Below are 19923 nucleotides of genomic sequence, written 5' to 3' on the forward strand. Positions count from 1 at the left end.
TCCCCACAGCAATAATTAACATAGTAATTAATATATGTGAATGGTTTTATTCAAAAGTTTTCCTGCACCGAACCCTCATTAGGAGGCGTCTATCATTATTTTCTCCCCCTTCCAGCTCTCTGACTGAAGATTACTCATTCGGCTTAATTGCTCCAGGGGCTGGTGCTGGTGACTCATGTCGGTGCCAGTCCCTGAGGCCGGGGAAAAGGGATTTTTGCGTCTTTTGGACCAGCCAGCCCATGCACGAGTCCTCACTTAACTGCAGCAGGGATGCCGCGGGGGTGGCCGAGGGCACCCCACGGCTCGGCAGGGATGAGCAGTGATGAACCAGACGGACTTTGAGGTCTGGCTCCAGCCCTGACCCTGCCGGGGCCGTGGCCGTGCGCGTAGCAAACCCCCATCCGAGACATGGCCACGTGTGGACGGGCATTTTGGGGGGCACAGCATGCAGAGCCCCTCACAGCCGAGCTCTCTGCTCACTGGAAGAAGGCGCAGCCCTGTTCAAACACCCCTCGGCTTTTCTCCTGCAGAGGCCCAATTTGTATATCAGAGATCTGAGCTTTTTTGCAGGGCTGCGTGGTCCCAGGGGCTTCTTCAGCCCTGAGATATTCCTCATCTCCATTTCCTCTTGCCAAGAGACTTTGCTGTTTTAAATCACCTCTTGAAAAGATATTTTTAGGTAATGCATTTTTTACTAGCTTCTAGACAGGGACATAGTGCTTGACTTGTGTTGGGGCTTGTGTTTCTGGTGCTCGTCTGGGTGGGTTGTGTGTGAGTGAAGTGGGGGGGGAGGTGGGGGGGGAAGGAATTTCCACTTAGAGCGCATTAAAAAACAAACACACCATCAAGATGTGCCGGGAAACCTGGGAGCACCCGTGGACCAAGTCAGGCAGATAATAGCTGCACCACCCTGCAGACCCCAGAACCTTGAGCTGCAAATAGCCAGGGGGGGCTGGGGGAAGCTGTGGCAGGGATGGGGGGAGCTTCACAGCGTTGCAGGGGCTCTACGTGCCCACCATGCATGGTGCTGCAGGTGCTGGTCCCCTTGCACGGTGTCGGGGGGGCTGGATGTCCCCACCGTGTAAGGTGTTGTGGGTGTCACCCACCTTCACAGCATCGCAGGGGGTTTCGTGCCCCCCTCAGGGCACCCTGGCCCACACCATCCCTGCCCCGATTTGAACAGACACAGACTCCAGACCTGCAGACACTCATTCCAGCAACCCCAGACACGCCACAGCAGTGCCACAAGGCCTTTACCTGGAAAAAACAAAAATATCCCTGCTCAGCACCCTGCATCACCCTCTCCCCTGTGGTTTTCCACCTCTGTCTGCTGCGGGGATCTTCCACATCCCCACCACGCTTGCTGCGGTTGTGCCTCCCCAGTTCGTGGCTGCCAGCGGGGTCAGCCCGTGGGCTGGACAGTGCCAGTGAAGTGACTCCCCCAAGGTGACAACAGTGTGTTGGTGGCAGAGGCAGGAGCTCAGCACCGCTCCCGAATCCCATACGTGGGTCCTCAGGGGCATGGCAGCGCCCGGGGACATGTGCTTGGCTTTGAAGACGCCGTGGCTGGGCACGGCTGCCTCAATCCTGCTGGAAATCCAGATTTGGTGCTCCACATCCTCCTTCGCGCTCTCACAACCGTTCTTCCAGGAACATCACGTGCTCCGCGACTAATTTTAGCTCAGAATAATTGTTGCACATCCTCGGGTGTCGAAAGCCAGCAAGACAGCACCATGCATCTGTCGAGTTCCTCTGCAAGGAGATGCCTGCATCCCCGCGGGGCTCCAGGGCTGGAGGGGTGGCTGTGCCCCAGCATTGCTGGCCCCTGCTCCTCCACAAGCCCCAGCCAGGGGCTGCAAAACTCCAGGAATTAACCCATGGAGAGACAGAATTAGCTCAGCTCGTTCAGGTGTGGGTGGGGAAGATTTAGGACAAGAGGGTGGTCCCTGGTGTGCGTCTCCTGGGTGAGGATGCTGGAGCATCCCTGGACTTTCTTGCCTCTGTCACGGGGCTCGGGGAATGAGGGGAGATTGGGGTTGAGGCTCAGGTGCAGGAGCAGAGGGTGTAGTGAGGCTGGTTGTGCCATTGGAGATCAGCTTTGGGGCCACTGGGGCTGGTGGGAAGCTTTCAAGTCCCTGGAACTCTGGCAAGAGCCCTGGAGACCTGAACTGGGGAAAATCGGTCAAAGCCTGAGACACACAGGGACACCCCGAGTCTCAGGTGAGCCTGTTTCAATAGCTGGCTTTGCAGCTTTCTCACATGAAGCCGTTTGTTCTGTCCCTGCCTCAGTTTCCCATCTGTGATATTGGAGGGTGGCTGGAATGGGAACATCTCAACAACAGCCACAAAATCAGTCTGTATTTTTCCCCAGAGACGGTTATTCTGCATGAAAACGGAGGGGGTTAACTCCACTTTTCTCCTTCATCACAATTTCCCACCAGTACGAGGGTTGCTCAAGGGCCCCGGATAAATCCCAGGAGGTTCAGTCTCCCACAGACAAACAGGGACACAGGGAATGAGCTAAACCAAACTATCTGAGTATTGTCCCAAAACACAAACAGATTTTTCTGTGGCAAACAATAAAAAAAAAATCAACAGTCATTAGGAGACAATTTCCGACAGAGAAATTGCTTCAGTAGGAAATTTCCAAGCAGCCTTGTTACTATTTACCTCCCCTGCAAGTGCTTCGATGGGGACATCCGTCCCCACGCTCCCGGCATCCCCCACACATATCCAGACCACGGCACAGCGGGACGCGGGGACGGCTGCAGGCGAAGGCATGTCCCGGCGGCAGCAGCTCCCCAAGAAGATGCGATAGAGAAAATTACTCAGCAGAAGTGAAGAGATTAGAGCAGGCGCTTCAGAGCATTTATTTTTAAACCCTGGTAAGAAATTGAGTTCTTCCTTTTTGAGACTCATTTCTCGTCTAGCCATAGCAATTGCAATTAGATGCATTTCAGAGGCATTAGGCAGTTAATATATTTATTGAATTATTCACATAATGTAGCATGGCTTTAGCTGGGAACAACTATGCCTTGAGAGGGTAAAATGAGAATTAACCACCGTTAGCTTGCACCCCCTTGAAATAACGTGCTGTTTCATCAATGATTGATAAGTTGCATTTTTTTCTAAATGTCCAGAGAAGCGACATGTTTCTTGCCAGCTGGTCACCTCCAGCAGAAGACACTCAGCCACCCTTGAAGTCCCTGTCCCCAGGTCCCTGTCCCCAGGGAGACATGGTCTGGGGTGTCTCTGGGCTCAAGGGGAGCGAAGTGCATTCAGCATGGTAAAGATAAGATGATCTTATCTTTAAAGATACGGTGTATTTTGTACTCATGTAGCCCTAAACTTGCTCCTTTGCTCCTGCCTAGACGTGTGAGGCACAACCACCCGTGTGCTCCCCGTCACATCGAGCAAGGGGGGACTGAGTGGGGAAATGTCCACACCCTCCTTGCCTGCATGGGGCAGGAAAGCTGTTTGATATATGTTTTGTGGGGTTTATTCTTAATGAGAAGCTTGCCCATCTGCCCAGATGGGACCATCTCCCTGCGCAAGCTTCAAGGTGAGATTCCCCTTCCGAAGCCATACATCTGCAAAGCCAACGTGTTCCCCATCCAGGGAGGGGGGTGAAGGCTGTCAGCACTGAGCAGGGCACGGGGTGACCCCAGCAGCACCCCGCAGTGCGCAGGGTGAGCCATGGGCTGCCGCTGGCTGCAGCTCAGATTTCCCCTCTCATGCTCGCGAACTGGGAACTGATGGGCAAAGGTGGTCAGATAGATCCCCAAAAAACGGTGGGGCAGGAACAGTGCCATGGAGCAACGCGGGCTGCTTTGGAGCGGGGCTGCGAGCTGCTGCATCCCTGCAACCTGTTGGGGAAAGGCAGAACGCAGGCAGGGCCCTGGCGCCCGCTCCCTGCCTGCACAGGGCTCCCAGCAGCTCTACATCATAAGTGGCTTCCCCGCATCGCCGGGGCTGCAAAACTCTTGCAAGTCTTTTTATCTGTAATACAGACACACGCTCCTCCACGCACGTCCCCAGGCGCGCAGGGTGCCCACCGGCAGCAGGGGTGGCGAGAACTGCGGGTGCTAAAGGAGCAGCCACCCTTGAGCCTGTTTGAATCCACTGGAGATGAGAGCCACAGTGGTGCCAGGTGGCTTCTAAAAGGGCTGGTAGCCCGTGGGTTAACAGCAGCGGAGAAACACAACCTGAGTGCAGAATGCCTCGGTCTTGACAACACCGGTAGCTGATGCCAAACCATTTTCCGCGCTGGGCTGCAGCCGCTCGCACTGCGCTGCTCTGCAGCTGCTGGGGGTGATGGTAGGTTTGGTGTAAAACCAGTGATGTCTTTTCTCTGGGTCTAGTCGCAGAAGCTGTTTATTGTGCCACGCTGCTGCTGTCCTGATCTTGCCCCACGGTTCCCCTGCCGTCCAACGCTCTCGGCCCTATTCTTTGACATGAAAAACCCGGTGGGCGCCCGCAGAATAGAAATAATCCTGTTGCATTTCTCTCTCTCCCTCTCTCTTTTCTTTTAACGACTACACAAAAAGGGCTCGAATGCCAGAGACCGAAGCGCCAGAACTCGAGCGATGACATTGAGGTCCTCTCCACCGGGACACCTCTCCAACAAGAGAGCCCCGAGCTGTACCGCAAAGGGACCACCCCGTCCGACCTGACTCCCGATGACAGCCCGCTGCAGAGCTTCCCTGCCAGTCCCTCCTCCACGCCACCCCTGGGTCCTTCCTGCAGGAACAAGAGCGCTCACTTCTCCAGGCAGGTCTCGGTGGACGAAGAGAGGGGTGGGGAGATCCAGATGTTGCTGGAGGGACGTGGCGGGGATTACTTGCGACCCAACAGCTGGAGCGAAGAGAAGGTCGGTGGGACTCGCGGCGTGAGAAGCGGGACGCTGCGCAGCGGCCAGCTGGGCTCAGCCTCCGTCCCTGAAGACTACAGAGGTCGGAGCGGAGGACACAAACATTCGGCCTCCAACCACAAGCAAAGAGAGAGGTGGACAGATTCCCCAGCCACGGTTTCATGGACTTCCCACCACAGGTCCCACAACCACAGCTCAGGGAGCTCCAAACTGCTTGAGCTAGATGAGGAGAAGATGAGCAATTACGAGATGGAGATGAAGCCCCTCATGAGGATGGATTCTTATATGCAAGAGATTCACACCCAAAAAAGACACTATAGCAAAGGGGGACCCTGCAGGAGCATGGCTGATGACCACCGCGGGGAAGACCGGGGCTTCGGGGTTCAAAGACTGAGGTCTAAGTCCCAGAACAAAGAGAATTTCAGGCCAGCTTCCTCTGCTGAGCCCACAGTGCAGAAACTGGAAAACCTGAGATTCGGGGACAAAGCTGAACCTCGGCTACTAAGGTGGGACTTAACCTTCTCCCCGCCACAGAAATCTTTACCTGTTGCACTAGAATCTGAAGAGGACAATGGGGATGCGCTCAAATCCAGTACGGTAAGTAGGCGAAATTCTGTGTTGAAATCTGGCTGAGAGACCCGGTGCAGAGCTGTTGTGGTGCTGCAGCGAGGCAGAAAGCGAAAACCCCGAATTATCGTGGGTTTGTGCCTTGAATCCCCCTCCTCCCTTCTCCTATCCTGCATAATAGCGTGTGCTGGAAGTCAGTGTGGGGTTTTCTCTGCAAACTCTTGGTGGGAGCAGCAGATTTTTCACTGGGGGATGCGAGCAGCAAGTTTGAGTTTGTTTTGCAACCCAGCCCCGGGGCCAGCAATAAAAATACGTTATCGCTGGGATTTTGAGCATTCACTGGGTGGAAAAGCTGCAGGAGTAGGCAAGGTGTTGGTGATGCTTCCTTGTGGTTAGGTTGTGGCAAGAGAACGTCATGCTGGCCCAAGAGCGTGGCGGAACCCTGTTGTGATACCAGTCCTGGTAGCTGGTCTCCACCTGCACTGGCTCTCCATCGCTCTGCTGCTTTGTGGTGGCACCGAGGTGGTGGCCTTGTCACCATGTCACACTGGGGGCCTGGCCCAGGTGGAGGAGGGAGCCGTGGTCAGGGGACATTGCAAAGGGGTGGCCTTCCCGAGCTGACCGCTGCTCAGGTTTTCCTGCACCGATCTGCACGACACGATACCGCTCATGTTTTTTGGTGTGTAGTTGCTGCAGAGCCAGGAGGGGCTACCAGCCCCTCCGTGGAGGGATACAATGCAAAAAGGGTCTCGGCAAACTGCAGACAAGAAGATGCAATTCAGGAAGGATACCTGGGCAGGGAAAGCCACGGGCAAGTACAGCGAGGGTAGTGGGCTAGCCAGGAGCTTGGCAGAGCAGGGTGATACTGCGGACTACAGCCAAACATCTACTGTGAGGAGCACAAGCACACTTTCTAAGCAGGAGCATAGCTTGTAGGACTTGGAGGATAACCCCTTGTGAGACATCCAGTCCTGGGCTCCTCGTTTGGGAGAGACAAGGACACGTTGGGCATTAACAACTGGCTGCAGGGAAGAGCTGGAGGTGTTCAGGCTGGAGAAGAGGAGACGGAGCGATCTTCAAACACCTAAAACAGCTGCTGCAAAGTGGAAGGGAATAATCTGTTCTTGATAGAATTAATGGGCTTAAATTCAAACATTAGAGGCAGTGGTTAGCCATTAGTCATTACTAGTGAGTTGAGGGCTGGAATAAATTGCCTGGGGAGGCCATGGTGGCTGGGAGGGAGGAGTGGTCTCAGACTTGGTTGGACATCTGCAGCTCAGATATAACTTGGTCAGAGCTGAACCAGCCTTGGGAGAAGGCTGAGCTGTGTGATTTCCCAGGTCCTTTCCTGGTTTTTGATTGATTCCCGGACTTACCGTTGAGAGCAGCTTCCTGACTTGTTCTCCCTGTTGGTTTGGCATTGCTAGGAGAGGCAATGAGGTCTGACGGGAGCAGTGGGGAAGCCACCACCGCTCCAAATTGCCCCTTGTTGAGTCAGCGCCAAACACAGAGCAGGGCTGGAGTGGTCCCATGCTGCTGGATGTCCCACAGCCCAGGCCAGACCTACACAGGAGAAATGGAAACTCTATAACTCTCAGGTGGTGACATTTCAGCCTCTGGCAGAAGAAAGGAGCTAAACCTCCCTGTCAGGGTAGCAGAAGATGATGCTCGGTTGTTTGGGAGACAGGGATCATGAAACTGAAATGACATTTGTCAGTCATGCCAAAAGTTTGGGCTGGAGGCATCACGGTCTGTAAGGTATGATTACTGTTGCCATACCTACAGCATCCCCACTCCTCCAGCCGCCTGCCAACAGCTCTGCCAGCACCGCAAAGGTGTCGGCACCTGCAGCCAAGGGATGGGAGTGAACGGGCGGGAAGAGAGGAGGGAGCGGGGACATCTGCAAACCGCGAGCAGCCGGGATGCGGGAAGGCCTAAACTACAGCTCTGCCACAGTTTCCCTGCTGTGGCTGTGGATAAGTCACCCCCACACACAGCCCTGTAGCTTTCTGGCTTCCTATTCATCTTGCAAGCTTCGGCGCAGGCTCCAAAGCACCCACACAGCATTGAAGAAGAGCTGAACACAGTGTGTTTGCTGGTGGACTGCGCCGTAGGACACATCTTGCCAGTCAGAAAAAAAAAAAAAAGAGAGCTCCAAGTGAAGCCAGCCCTGAGCACACGCTAGTGAGCAGACAAGCTGAAGCCAGGCCGGGCTGTCCTTCCCTGCTGGCACAGATGCCTGTGGAGCACTGGAGAAATGACAGGCACCATTAGGAGCCTGACAGGCTTTCAGAGGGGAAAAGCAGCACTTATTGTGTGGACATCAACCCTGTTGAAGTCCATGGGACTCGCAGATGGCCCAGCACCTTTGATAACGTGACCTCACACGGCGACAGGGAGCTGGGAGAGACACAGAGCCCAAAGGAGGAACAAAACCCCTGTTTCTCCTCGCTGAGAGCCAGGCACTCCTCAGGGAGATGGCTGGCACAAGCAGTCCGGGTGTCTCTCCCCACGCCGCCCGAGTTAGACACGCTGCCAAGGCTCCCACCTCGCAGACAGACCCCAGCCCGCGCGCCGGAGCCAGCACACAGCAACCTCCCGCCCAGGGAGGGCTTGAGCTGCAACACTGGAGGTGAAGAGCCACTAATGCAACATAACATTAATGGTTCTTTCGAGTGAATCCCGAGCAATAACGAAGGGGGGCACAGCCTGCACAGAAAGGCGCACAGAAAAGCCATTAGGATGCACATCATACTTTTTAAGTGCTGTAGCTGTGAAGCAGCATGTTCAGTTTTCTCACATTCATAACCGAGGGTGGAACAGATGGCGAAGGTTTGGGAGGAAGCTAATGTAATACAGAGGAAGAGATAATATGTAGATTTAAATAACCTACAATGCCAGCAACAATTTGTTCTAGCAAGAATTGCACTGTGCTAGCAGGGTTTTGTTCCAGTGGCCTGGCAGGGAGGGGGTGGTCGGACAGGAACACGGGAAGGAGCGGTAGGAGAGGAACGGGAGGTGCAGTGGTTTGTGGTCCAACCTCCTGCCTAACACCATGACCTTGCCCTCACCTGCCGCCAAGGATCTCAGAGCGTTTCAAGCTTCGGCAAAGGTAGTGAGTCACTGAAGAAGAGGAGGGGAAGGCTAAGGGGGAAGGATTTATCCCACAGTCCCCATATCCACCTTCCCCTGTGCGCGCTCAGTGACACAGGGCATTCGCCTGCTTGCTCCTGCAAAAAATCCACAGCATCCTGCTCACACCCCACATCTTTTCAGGCAGAATTAAAGCTCCCAACAGCCCCATTTCTCATGCTAGCCTGAAATACCTAAAATACCCCTCCCCTTCCGACTCCCAGCAGCTCGCCTCCAGCATGCAGGCGAACCGCAGCTCCCGGGGAAGGCCGGTGGTGCGCACGCGTGTGCGTGCACGCGTGTGTGCCCACGCCGTTTCAGCTTGCATGACAGCCCGCTTCCCTGTGATCCACAGCGCTGCCATCTGTGAAGCTGCTCGCTGAAAAGGACATTTCTCCTCTCTCAGACAGCTGGGCTGTTTCAGAAAGGTGCCTGCCAATGAACGGGAAGGATGCTCTTTAGCTGAGTAGGGCTATTTTTTGCCCTACCTGGAGTAGCTCTGCGCAGAACTGTGGTCACCCTCATGGGTTAGCTCGTTTTAAAAATAATCTGCCATAAACCAGCTTTATGCACGCCATCAGTGAGCCCAGTGGGTTGGCTCTGTGTTGGAGTGCCGGTTCCAGCTTTGAGAACAAGCACACCTCTGTCAGTGCTCGCAGGAACGGGATAAGAGTGCAGGTCTTGCAAAAACGCAGTCTTAAAATTATCACTTCTCTTGATTTCTGACTTAGAAATGAGGCTGGAACAGCTTGGGGGGGGTCCCTTGGTCTCCAACCTCTTGCAATGTGTGCCCAGGTGGGGATGCAGACCTCTGTAGAGGAGTCAGATGTACAGGCTGCTATATGAGCTACAGGAACTCTGTTCTTCTCAGTCGTTTTTCACCAGTCCCTTAAAAAGAGGCTCCCAGAACCCCCCTTCATTGGGGCGGCCCATTAGTAATTGCAAGTTGCTCTTATAAAGGTCATTTCTTGAGGCCACCGCTCAATAACATTGATGAAATTCAGCGCTGCTTGGTGTTTGCTATCAGGGGACTTCAGGGTTTCAGGGTCATCAAGCTGATGCTACAGTCATACAAACACTTTAAAAGTACATTTAAAGCCACCTGATCTTTCTGTGTCTCTGTGTGCACTGACCCCTGCACACACAGAGCAAACTCCCATCAGTTGTCATCATTCAGGCAGATGAAAACAGAAACCAAAATGCCAGGACCAGTGTAGGTGGTGTTGGATTAAGGGACTTATATGAACGTCACCATCCTTTCTGGCCTTAAAGGCCCACGAGGCGCAAAGCTCAAGCCTGTGCCTGAATGCTTCACAGGTTCCTAGAGCCTTTGAGAAGATCTAAAATAGGAAAGGAAAAAAAGGGATTGTTGAGACACTGGAAAGGGAAAGAGGCTTTCTAAAATGCTAGCAACCCTTTTATCCATCAGTACAAAACGCATTTTTAGGGTTGGGGGGGGGGGGGGGGGGGGGAAGAATACATCGCCTTTTCTGCAGGTGCTGAACATCCGCAGCTTCTAAAAGGGAAAAGAAGTGTTTTAGGCACAGAGGTCCTCAGCATGCCTGCGAGAAGGGCCCGTGTTCAGGCACGAACGGAGCCTGATTCATCTGCCTGTCCTCATTTAGCAGGAGCAATCACGGACATTTAGAGGAAGACTTCTAGGGACACGTTGTGGTCTCACTAGATGCACCCTGGAGATGTGAGTAGGTGCAAGACTTGGCCCCTTAAAATCCCCCTGTCTCATCTCATCGAGAAGGCCCGACAGTAGGGCAGCAGCCAAAAAAAACCCCACCCCAGCCCCCCCTGACATTTTCTTCCATTGTCATGTGCTGTCGGATAAAATCTCAGTGGTCTCGGCTGTTTGCTAACGGTGCTGCTTCTTACTGCAAACAAAGCAGGGGAAACAGTTGCAGCAAATGGAGTTTGCAAGGCATCTGCTGGGTTGGGGATCTCAGAGGGACCCCCTTGTCGCCTGCAGGTACCCGCTGGGGAGGCGGGGAGGGATTCCAGCAGCTGCAGCATCTTCCTCGCTCGCTTTGCTGCACGAGGGGCGTATTTTCCATCAAGATATTCTGAGCAGGTTTCGTTGTCGCTGGGGAAAGTGAGGAGGAGGCAGCCAATCTGCAGGCAGCACAGGGCTCTGCCGGAGCGTGCCATGCAGCTGGAGCCGGGGCTGAGGGGGGGGACACGGCCAGGGGCCTCAGCCCAGGCTTCGATGGAGCAAGCTGGGGGGGACACGGAGCCAGAAATGGCACTTCCCTGCCGATGCCGGTGACGGATGCTCCCTTTTCCAGCTGCTGTGGGGTTATTCTTGAAGGGATTGACCTCGAGGTGGAGTGTTTTCTTGAGAAAAGTTAGGCAGCTTTAGCCCTAAAGAGTGTAAAAGGAGATAAAGAACAGCAGGCTGTTCCCTCTGTCCCGAACGGGCACCCACTCTTTGAATCGTGAAGCTTCCCCTGCACCTCAGACCAGGCTCAATGCTCATGCTGTGCTATCTGCCTTTGGACCAGCCTGCTGGGAAATGGGCCTGGGGACATTTTTGTGGTTAGCCTCCTGGGGCTTATTTCTGGGGTTCTCTCAGTCTTCCTGCTTCAGGATTTTCCTTTTATTTTCCCCCCATCAGGAGCCTTCCCCAGATCTCCTAACACAGACGCGTCTGCCTTTCCTTTATTTCTCTCATCTCAACCAAACAGGTTCAAAGCCCAGTCCCAAATGGCCGTGGCACATCCACACGTCCGCACAAGTATAAGCTCTAATTACATAGGAACGAGGAGGAAGATCAGTCCTGCAGGCAGCCACTTGCCATCACATCTCTAGAGACGAGCCAGGGTCTGGGCATCGCCGCAGGGGCTGCAGCGGCGCCGGAAGAGCCATCGCATGCGCAAAGCAAACCGTTTGGGGGATGTCTCTTTTTAAAACAAATAATAATCGGAAACTGGTTTTCCTCTAATCTCTTTCATGTACAGACATCGCAGGCATTACTTGTAGCAGCACGAGGTAAATAATGTTCAGAGGGAAATGTGATGTTTAACTTGACAGGGTCCTTTTAAAACCCTTTTTAATCTCAGGGGCCCTTTGATGTACCTGAACAGAGCACCTCACTGACTTTGCTCCTCTCACCCTGGATTCATTTTAGGGTTTTGAGCCCAACTCCACATCTTCTAGCTTTGAAGAAGTTGGGGTCAAACGCCAGCTTTTGTCTCCACAAGAATCAAAAATCTTAAAAACATACACACAGCTCCAAACATAACAGCTCGCTCCTGGCTACACAGGCACCGGTAACATGAGGACTGAACCAGAGGTGACAAAACAGTTCATTAAGAGACACTATCTCAGGATAAATCCTCGTGTTGGCTTTAGCCACTTTTTTCTGCAGAAGCAGGTTTTTCCATACCGCCTGGCTCAGTTGCACACTGGTATCGAGTGCCCGTTCCTCTTACACATTCAGCATCTCCTGGGCTCCCTTCCTCGAGTCACGGGAGATGCTGTAATACGCCAGAGAAAGCAAAGTGAATCCCTTATGTTTCTTTTGCTAAATGCTCCTTAACCGTTTCACAGCAGCCTGTTCCTGGCAATTATGTGACAATTCAGCACAAATGTCACGGAGCTGCTAAGTTTTCAGCACTTTCTGCAGTGCTGAGGCTGGAAAACAATGCATATATATTTTTTGCTGATCCAAGTCCTTAGTAATTACACTTAATAGATCCCAGAGGGATTCCTAGGTAACCTGCACTATGGTTTCCATGGCAGAGAGACAGAGCTTGTACCCTGCGATAACAGATAATAATGGATTGTTAATGCTTAAATTAATTATGCTACAATTGTATTTGTAAACCAGCTGTCCCTTGTATTCCCAGTAAGACTCTTGAGTTGCTACACAACAGTTAAAGGATAAAAACAAACAAGGTGGAGGGGCAGGAATGGTGGTGCTCGGCTGCAGCCACCATCAGAGCTGCAGTGTGCCAAAAACCACAGACTGGAAGAAGCCGTCACTCATTACTTCTGCAACGATTACTGTTATTACTCCTGTGCCATAACAAGGGTTTATTCACATTTTAGTGCTTCCATGGGTTTGGGTCTGCATTCCAGCTCTCTAAACTTTGGAGGAAATCTTAAAAGTCCTTGGAGACTACCCTTGTTGATACAGAAGGACCTTTTTGCCTAGCTGATACTGGTGTACGTTGTCCATCCTTGGCAGATGTTTTCCTCCTCCTATGAAGGAGTCCAGGGATCTTATTATAAAAAATAAAAAGAGCCAGCCCCAGAGCTGCCTTGTTTTGCTGATGAAATTTGCCATCACCCAGCACACTGGATGATGCTTAGGCACACCAGAGCTTGATTTAATTTCTCCTTTCCTGGAGCCAGGCTGGTAACCATTCTGGGTGGAATTCATCTCACGTCACTTGGTCTACAGACAGCCTAGATGGTTAGCACAGACTAGATGTCTAACGTTTAGACAGCTAAAATTGGGTGAGAGGACGCTGCCAACTGGCGTCTGCTTCCCAGTAAAGCAGGTTCTGGACTTGCGGGCACTGTGCTGGGAGGCAGCGCGGCGTTTCGCAGCGGAGCCTCGTCTCCTGAATGACAGGCAGGGTAGTTTAAACAAATCTCTGCATCTCCTGACGGCCTGCTTTAGCACTACTGTTTCAGGGCTAAAGAGAGTGTCGTAGCTTTTGAAAAAAAAGATGAAAAAGAAAAGCTTTGCAGGTTGCTTGATGTGTTTGACACACAAACCCCAGGCTCAGAAAATCAGCTCGACCTCTGGCTTTCTAGCACCTCAGAGCCTGTGATACCCCCAGCCTCAGGGTTTTCTTTGGGCTTCTCAAAGTCTCAAGGAGGCCACAGACGAGATAAAGCACCACCGAACTACTAAAGCAACATGCAAAGTTGCAAATCAAGGGCTCTGTCTCTTCTTTCTACACGGGGATGGCTCATGTTAGAGGGCTAGGATGTAGCATGAGGAGTTGTAAAAGCTGCTAGTTCTAAAATGCTGGCTGTAGCTGCAGTAAAAGGGAGTTCACTGACCTATTGCCAGGCTGGGCTCAGCAAAACATCTCTTCCAAAGCACAAACACAGAAGTGATTCATCATCTGCCTGGGCACTGAGCAGGAATCACTTCTTAGAAACAGATGACACATATCCCAGGACATCCTTGCCATCAAAGGGGAGAAGGGCAAGCGTTTCCTCTGAGCAGAGGTTAAGGCACAAAGACCTTACAAGTGAGAAATAAGCCAGACATAAGCATTTAGAAGTGCAGCAGGATTCATAATTGGTGCTAAAACAGAAGCTTCAGAGTCACAAAGCTGCTTATCCACCAGCTGCCACAGGCAGGACTCCAGCCCCTGCCAAGACACGCGGCGTCTCACCGGGGGGAAGCAGCCGTACCTGCAGTCCGTGCCTGGAGAGCCCTTGGTGGACTTAGGAGAGGGAAAAGGGTGTTAAAAAAGAGGGAGCTGTAAAAAGGAAGCAGAGTTTGTAGGTTGTCAGACAGTCGGATTTGAGCTGTTCTGTTTGCAGAGACCCCTCCCCTCCCTGGTCAGCCTATTTCTGGGATGCTTTTGCTGGCAAATGGGGACGACCCCACATACGCAGTGGCAAAGCAAGGATTTCCTCCTGCCTCTGCACTGAACAGAGGACGCAAGATGCAAATAGATGCAAACTAAACCAGGGAGCTGAGCAAAACATTCGTGCACAGGGAGCCAGTTGCTGCTGATGCAAGCGAGTAGGTGCATGTTGACTCCCCCCATTCTTCTAGATGGGGGCATGGCTTCAATGTCCCGGTGTATAAATGAAGGGTGTGCTCCCTCCCTGGACACCATCCCATTAGCATCCTACGAACACAAGTACCAGAGGGTTGTGATCTCGGTCAGTCCAACAGTTCCAAAGTGTCTGTGTTTGTGAGCTCAAACACCAGCGAATTAAGAGGCAGCCAGTCCTGCTCTCTGCCTTTTGTCAGGGGGGAAAGCAGCCTCCAGATTATCCCAGGCTTACGTCAGCTGCCACACAACTTTGCCTCCTTCGTGGTGTCAAAACCATCTAGTAGTCTGAGCAGAGCAGGGGCAGAAATGGTCGCTGCTGCTTTGGCAGGGAAATCAAACGGCGAGTGGACCAAGGCTAATGTGAGCTCAGGAGAGAGCAGTTTAGTCCTCCCCTGGCTGCGAGGTGGAGGGAACCGAATGCATTTTGTGTCTCTGTGGTGCCCTGCCAACAGAAACAATGACAGTGATAATCGCTCGCAATCTGTTATTATATTAACACGAGCTCAAAAATCGTAAAACCCAATAATCTTTTGAAATGAAGCTAAACCCCCCAAATGTAAATAACACACCGCATCGCAGTGCTTGGCAGCGGCAAGGCCAGGGAGTGGGGGGGGAGGAGTGGCAACAGGGGGGTGGTTTCTGCCTTTGAAAGGCTTTGCGTGGTGCAGGCGGAGAGATTTGCTGGAAGCAGTCAGGCGTGGATACCTGGCTGCCAGGAGAGGCTCTCCGCAATCCCTCCATTTGGTTGGCTTCCTTTGACCCTGTTGCTAAGCTACAAAATATGCCTTTCCAGCAAGCTCCAGCATCCTCGCTCCCACCCACTCCCAAATGCGAACTGAATCAGCCTGCTCAGAAGAGAAACGATCTCTGGCCAGCCAGGAGCTCTTTTTTTTTTTTTCCCCCCCTTTTTTTTTTTTTTCCCCCCAGCAGCTCTGCAGAGTGGTACAAGGACTTGCTTAGAAAGGGCACCCATCCCTGCCCCATGCCAACCCGATGGAGCTTTGTTTCGAGGACAGGAGCGTAGAGAAAGGCATTTCTACCATTCCAGGCGATTAAAGCTGGCACAGCTCCATTGCAGCAAGAATAGACGAGGATACCAGCTACTCCGAGAAATAGCTACCACCTACCTGCACACACACTTGCTCACCCTGATGCCAGCCACGTTAACACTTCAGGACAGCAAATGTTTTCTGGCAGGGATGAGGTGGCAGGGTGGATGTTTTTCTGACCGGTGTTCTGCAGAAAGATGCGTTGGAGGGTTGTCTGCAGTCCTGACACTGAGTGGTCTCTTCCTACGGTTCCTGGAATGCTAATAGGGTCCAAGAGCCACGTCCTCATCAGGTCCAACCCAAGTTGGCTGGGCGGCCTTTATGCTCAGCAGAAAATAATGGATGCTCCCAGGGTGTGCTTCAACCCAGCCTATGGTAGGTGTCTGGCACAGAGCAGTGGTTCTGTGGGTCGCTGAAGTAGTTTCCAAATAGGCCCCAGAAGCTTAATTTGGTCCATATGAACCTCAGGAAAGGTTATTAGTGCTTTCCCAAAATGTTGTCTTAACATAGAGCACCGTAGACTTTTGCTGTTATCAGGATACCTGCACAAACAATCAGTAAGTTTGCAGATGACACCCAGTTGGGTGGGAGTGTTGATCTGCTCGAGGGCAGGGAGGCTCTGCAGAGAGACCTGGCCAGGCTGGAGCGATGGGCTGAGGCCACCTGGAGGAGTTTCACTAAGGCCAAATGCCGGGTGCTGCCCTTGGGCCACAACAACCCCCAGCAGTGCTACAGGCTTGGGGAGGAGTGGCTGGAGAGCTGCCAGTCAGAGAGGGACCTGGGGGTTAATTGATTGATAACAAGCCAGCAGTGTGCCCAGGTGGCCAAAAGGCCAATGGTATCCTGGCTTGTATCAGCACTAGCGTGGCCAGCAGGGACAGGGAAGGGATCTTACCCCTGTGCTTGGCCCTGGTGAGGCTGCCCCTTGATGAGTGGGTTCAGTTTTGGGCCCCTCACTCCAAAAAGGCCATTGAATGACTCGAGCATGTCCAGAGAAGGGCAACGAAGCTGGTGCAGGGTCTGGAGCACAGGTCTGATGGGGAGCAGCTGAGGGAACTGGGGGGGTTTAGTCTGGAGAAGAGGAGGCTGAGGGGAGACCTCATGGCCCTCTCCAACTCCCTGACAGGAGGGTGCAGAGAGGGGGGATGAGTCTCTTGAGCCAAGGAACCAGCGCCAGGACAAGAGGGAATGGCCTCAAGCTGCGCCAGGGCAGGGTCAGACTGGCTCTTAGGAAGGATTTCTTTGCAGAAGGGGTTGTTGGGCGTTGGAATGGGCTGCCCAGGGCAGGGGGGGAGTCCCCATCCCTGGAGGGGTTGAAGAGTTGGGTTGACCCAGCACTGAGGGATCTGGTGGAGTTGGGAACGGTCAGGGTGAGGTTCATGGTTGGACTGGAGGAGCTTCAAGGGCTTTTCCAACCAAGATGATTCTGGGATGTTTATTGGAATGTCCTTTGAAGACTCCTCCAAACCACCCCCAAACAACTATATGATCCAATACAATCCTTTTATTTTTTTTCCTTTCGTTGACCACCCCAGGTAAGCAACCGATTTTAGTTACTCCTTTAAGGCCAGATTTCCTATATGCACGACACGGGGGAGTCAATGAGCAACTGCTCCCTTAACCAATGGGCCCGGTGGGTGTTTGCTTGGCAGACGCCGGGCCCGGGGCTCACGCTGGGACTCCCACCCCCTTTGTGCTAACGTGTGACAGAGTCTGCCCCAAGACCTGCAGGTTTGTCGACGCAAATGGATGGAAAGTGTTGAAGTGGTTCAGAAAAGCAGCTTTTCTGTTGCCCAGGCATAAGGGGGACAGTGCTACCAGGGATGCTGCAGGCCCCAAGAATGCCTCGGACTACGGGTCAGCGCAGGGAAGGAGCAAAGGGGCTCCTGGCAGAGCCTGGTTCATTTCTGTTGGTGAAACAGGAGGGGGATTTTGTCTGCTTTTGCAGAATCAAGTACTGCCTTAGGAGGACATTGTGCTTAGATGAAAGACCATGTGGTGACCTGTTTATTGTCCCAGGGACGGAGGCAATAAATGTGGGTTTAGTCCATACTGCTGCTGTTTGCTCAGCTCTAAGGGGGAGATCTTCATTCACACCTTCTTCACTAAGGCAGGAGCCTGCAAAAATTCTTCGAGGGTTACCAAGCACTTTGGGATCGTTTGCTGGAAGGTGTAAATCAGCCATTTGTGGTCTGCTCACCTGCAGACTGCCTGCCCTGCAGCACCCCAGCCCAGTGCAGCTCCCAGGCCCTGCTCCAAGGCAACCTTAGACAGGCTTTGAATGCGCCTTCTAACTCCTCTCCTTCTCTTTCTCTTTCAGGGTTCAGCTCCCATCCTGGTAGTCATGGTGATCTTACTAAATATCGGAGTCGCCATTTTGTTTATTAACTTTTTCATCTAATTCAAGACTGTCTTGTTTGCAAAAATAACAGTTACATGTATGAATGGGGGAAAAAAAAACCAAACAACAACAACAAAAAGGGAAAAATCATAACTCGAACTGTCCTACGACAATTTCCAAGTCTTTTCACAGAAGAACAACAAACGATCGAGTCTCACTCACAGTTTGCCTTTTTTCCTGGGTAATGTTTTTTGGATTTTAGCCAAAATTCTTTGCTTGTATAACACTATGCTGTGTGGCATGGCAAAATGCTATCAACACTCTGCCCCCCCAACACTGGAAAGGATGAGAAGGAATCCCAACAAAATAAAACCTCATTTCCCTTCCCTTCACCCCCAAAAAATATATTCGTAACAACAGTAATGAACCCCAAAATGGAGACCAGATGAGGTGACCATGGGGAGAGTTTGATTGAAGGATGTACGGGTCCTGGGATGCTCCAGGCTGAGTTTCCCAGGGAAATCCACAACAGCTTTAATGATAAAGTAAATGGGAGAGAAAAGCAAAATCAGGCTTTTCTTCTTCCTCCCTTTGCAAATGGAGAAATGTTGCTGTAAGGAGGAGGAGAGAAGGAGCACGGGGAAGGCATGAACCCTGTCTAGATGTGAAAAATGGGAGAAGGACAACAGGCCCCATTTTGTTATTTGTTTTTAAAACAAAGCAGCAATTGGTGCTTTGCTAAATTTCTTGGGGCAGGGGGAGAACAGGGAACAACACAAGGTGTGAGCAGCAGCCCCACCACCCTCCCGCCTTCACTCCTCCTCCCCAAGCTGCTCCTCTCCGCGGCAAGGCTGGAAAACCACTCAGTGCTACTTTCAATTCACAGCCAATTTCTCCTGGGTAAAAACGTGTACCTGGATTCCCTCAAAAAACCTGCAGGCACCTTCAGCAACACGAATTGAGCGGTTGCTGGTCATCATGCCGGGCTCGCCAACACGCGAGGAGCAGCCTTACTTGAGCATCCCATCCCAAACACACGCGCGCACAGAGATGCCGGGGAGCAGACTGGTGGGGAGGGACTGGGGAGAGAGGGCTCAATTCTGATCCACTTAGGATAACAATAAAACAAAATAAAGCAAAATAAGATAAAACTCTTTTTCAAAGGCATCTGGGGAGGAGCACTGGAGCATGTCCCAGAGAGGAGGGAGAGGGTGGTGGGTTTGTCTCTTACATCTTGCTGTGGACTGTTTCAGACATCATGCTTGGGCTCTGAGCATGTAGTATTTTGCACTTTGTAATGCAGGATGTATATTCCAGCTTCCAACATGTCCCTGTAAAAAAAAAAAAAAAAAGAAAAAAAAAGAAAAAAAGAAAAAAAAGAAAAACAAAAAACCAAACATCATTGGCAATGGCAGCCTCTAAGGATGTATTCTTTTCTTTTTTTTTTTTCTATGTCACTTAATTTGTTCGTTTATACCATCTTTGTAATATGCCTGCCTTGATTTTCTCCCCTCCCCTGTCCCCACTGATAATATGCATACTCATTAAAGATGCCGTATCCCTGTTCTGAGCTGTTATGGTCCCAATCATGAGAGTGTGGTCTTAGCTGAATTGCTTGGAAATGGCTGACGTCCCCTGGCTTTTCAAAAATGCCTGTTTCCTCCCCTCCCCACACCATCTTTCCCCGCCGCAGAGATCGGCTCTGCCAGTGATCCACCACAGGTACGGTTCCAATGGCTTGTTTGGCATTTGGTACGTCCAGGGACCAAATTCCACCCTCAGTTCTACCCACTGCAGCTCTGTTCAACAGGAGAAGGGGTGCGAGTGTGGCAGCAACCCAAGGGTGGGATGAAACCCACACAGAGATTTACTGGGGGCGGGGGGGGAAGGAGGGAAAAAAATCTTCCTCGATATTTCACATACAGAGTTGTTGGGTGCAGCCCTGACTTGTGGACTCAGCTTTGCTTTGCTTCTGTTTTAGCTGTTTCTCTGCTACCTTTTCAGCAGATTTCTTATTACACTGCACTGGATTGCTATATTTTTAACCAGAAATAAACTAAGGATTAGAGCATGTGCCAGTTAAATTCAGTTCTTTTCCTTACATGGTCTTATTCCCTCCTGTCGCAGTTTTTCTTGCTTTCCCTTTTCAGGCAGAGGGCTATGGGTGGACAGGGTAAATGATAACTGAAGGCAGCAGACCCCACT

General features: G+C 52.0%; 1 protein-coding gene across 1 annotated transcript in view; it reads left to right on the forward strand.

The window, feature by feature from the left end:
* Window positions 1–19304, forward strand: part of JPH3 (junctophilin 3) — a 58460-nt gene extending 39156 nt beyond the window's left edge. Inside the window, exons 4-5 of the mRNA XM_074881998.1 lie at window positions 4548–5467; window positions 17698–19304. Coding sequence (XP_074738099.1) covers window positions 4548–5467; window positions 17698–17778 — 1001 coding nt within the window. The 3' untranslated portion in view covers window positions 17779–19304. The remainder of the gene's footprint in view (window positions 1–4547; window positions 5468–17697) is intronic.
* Window positions 19305–19923: the final 619 nt, after the last annotated feature.

Source organism: Strix uralensis, chromosome 12 (genome assembly GCF_047716275.1).
Source record: "Strix uralensis isolate ZFMK-TIS-50842 chromosome 12, bStrUra1, whole genome shotgun sequence".
Taxonomy (NCBI): domain Eukaryota; kingdom Metazoa; phylum Chordata; class Aves; order Strigiformes; family Strigidae; genus Strix; species Strix uralensis.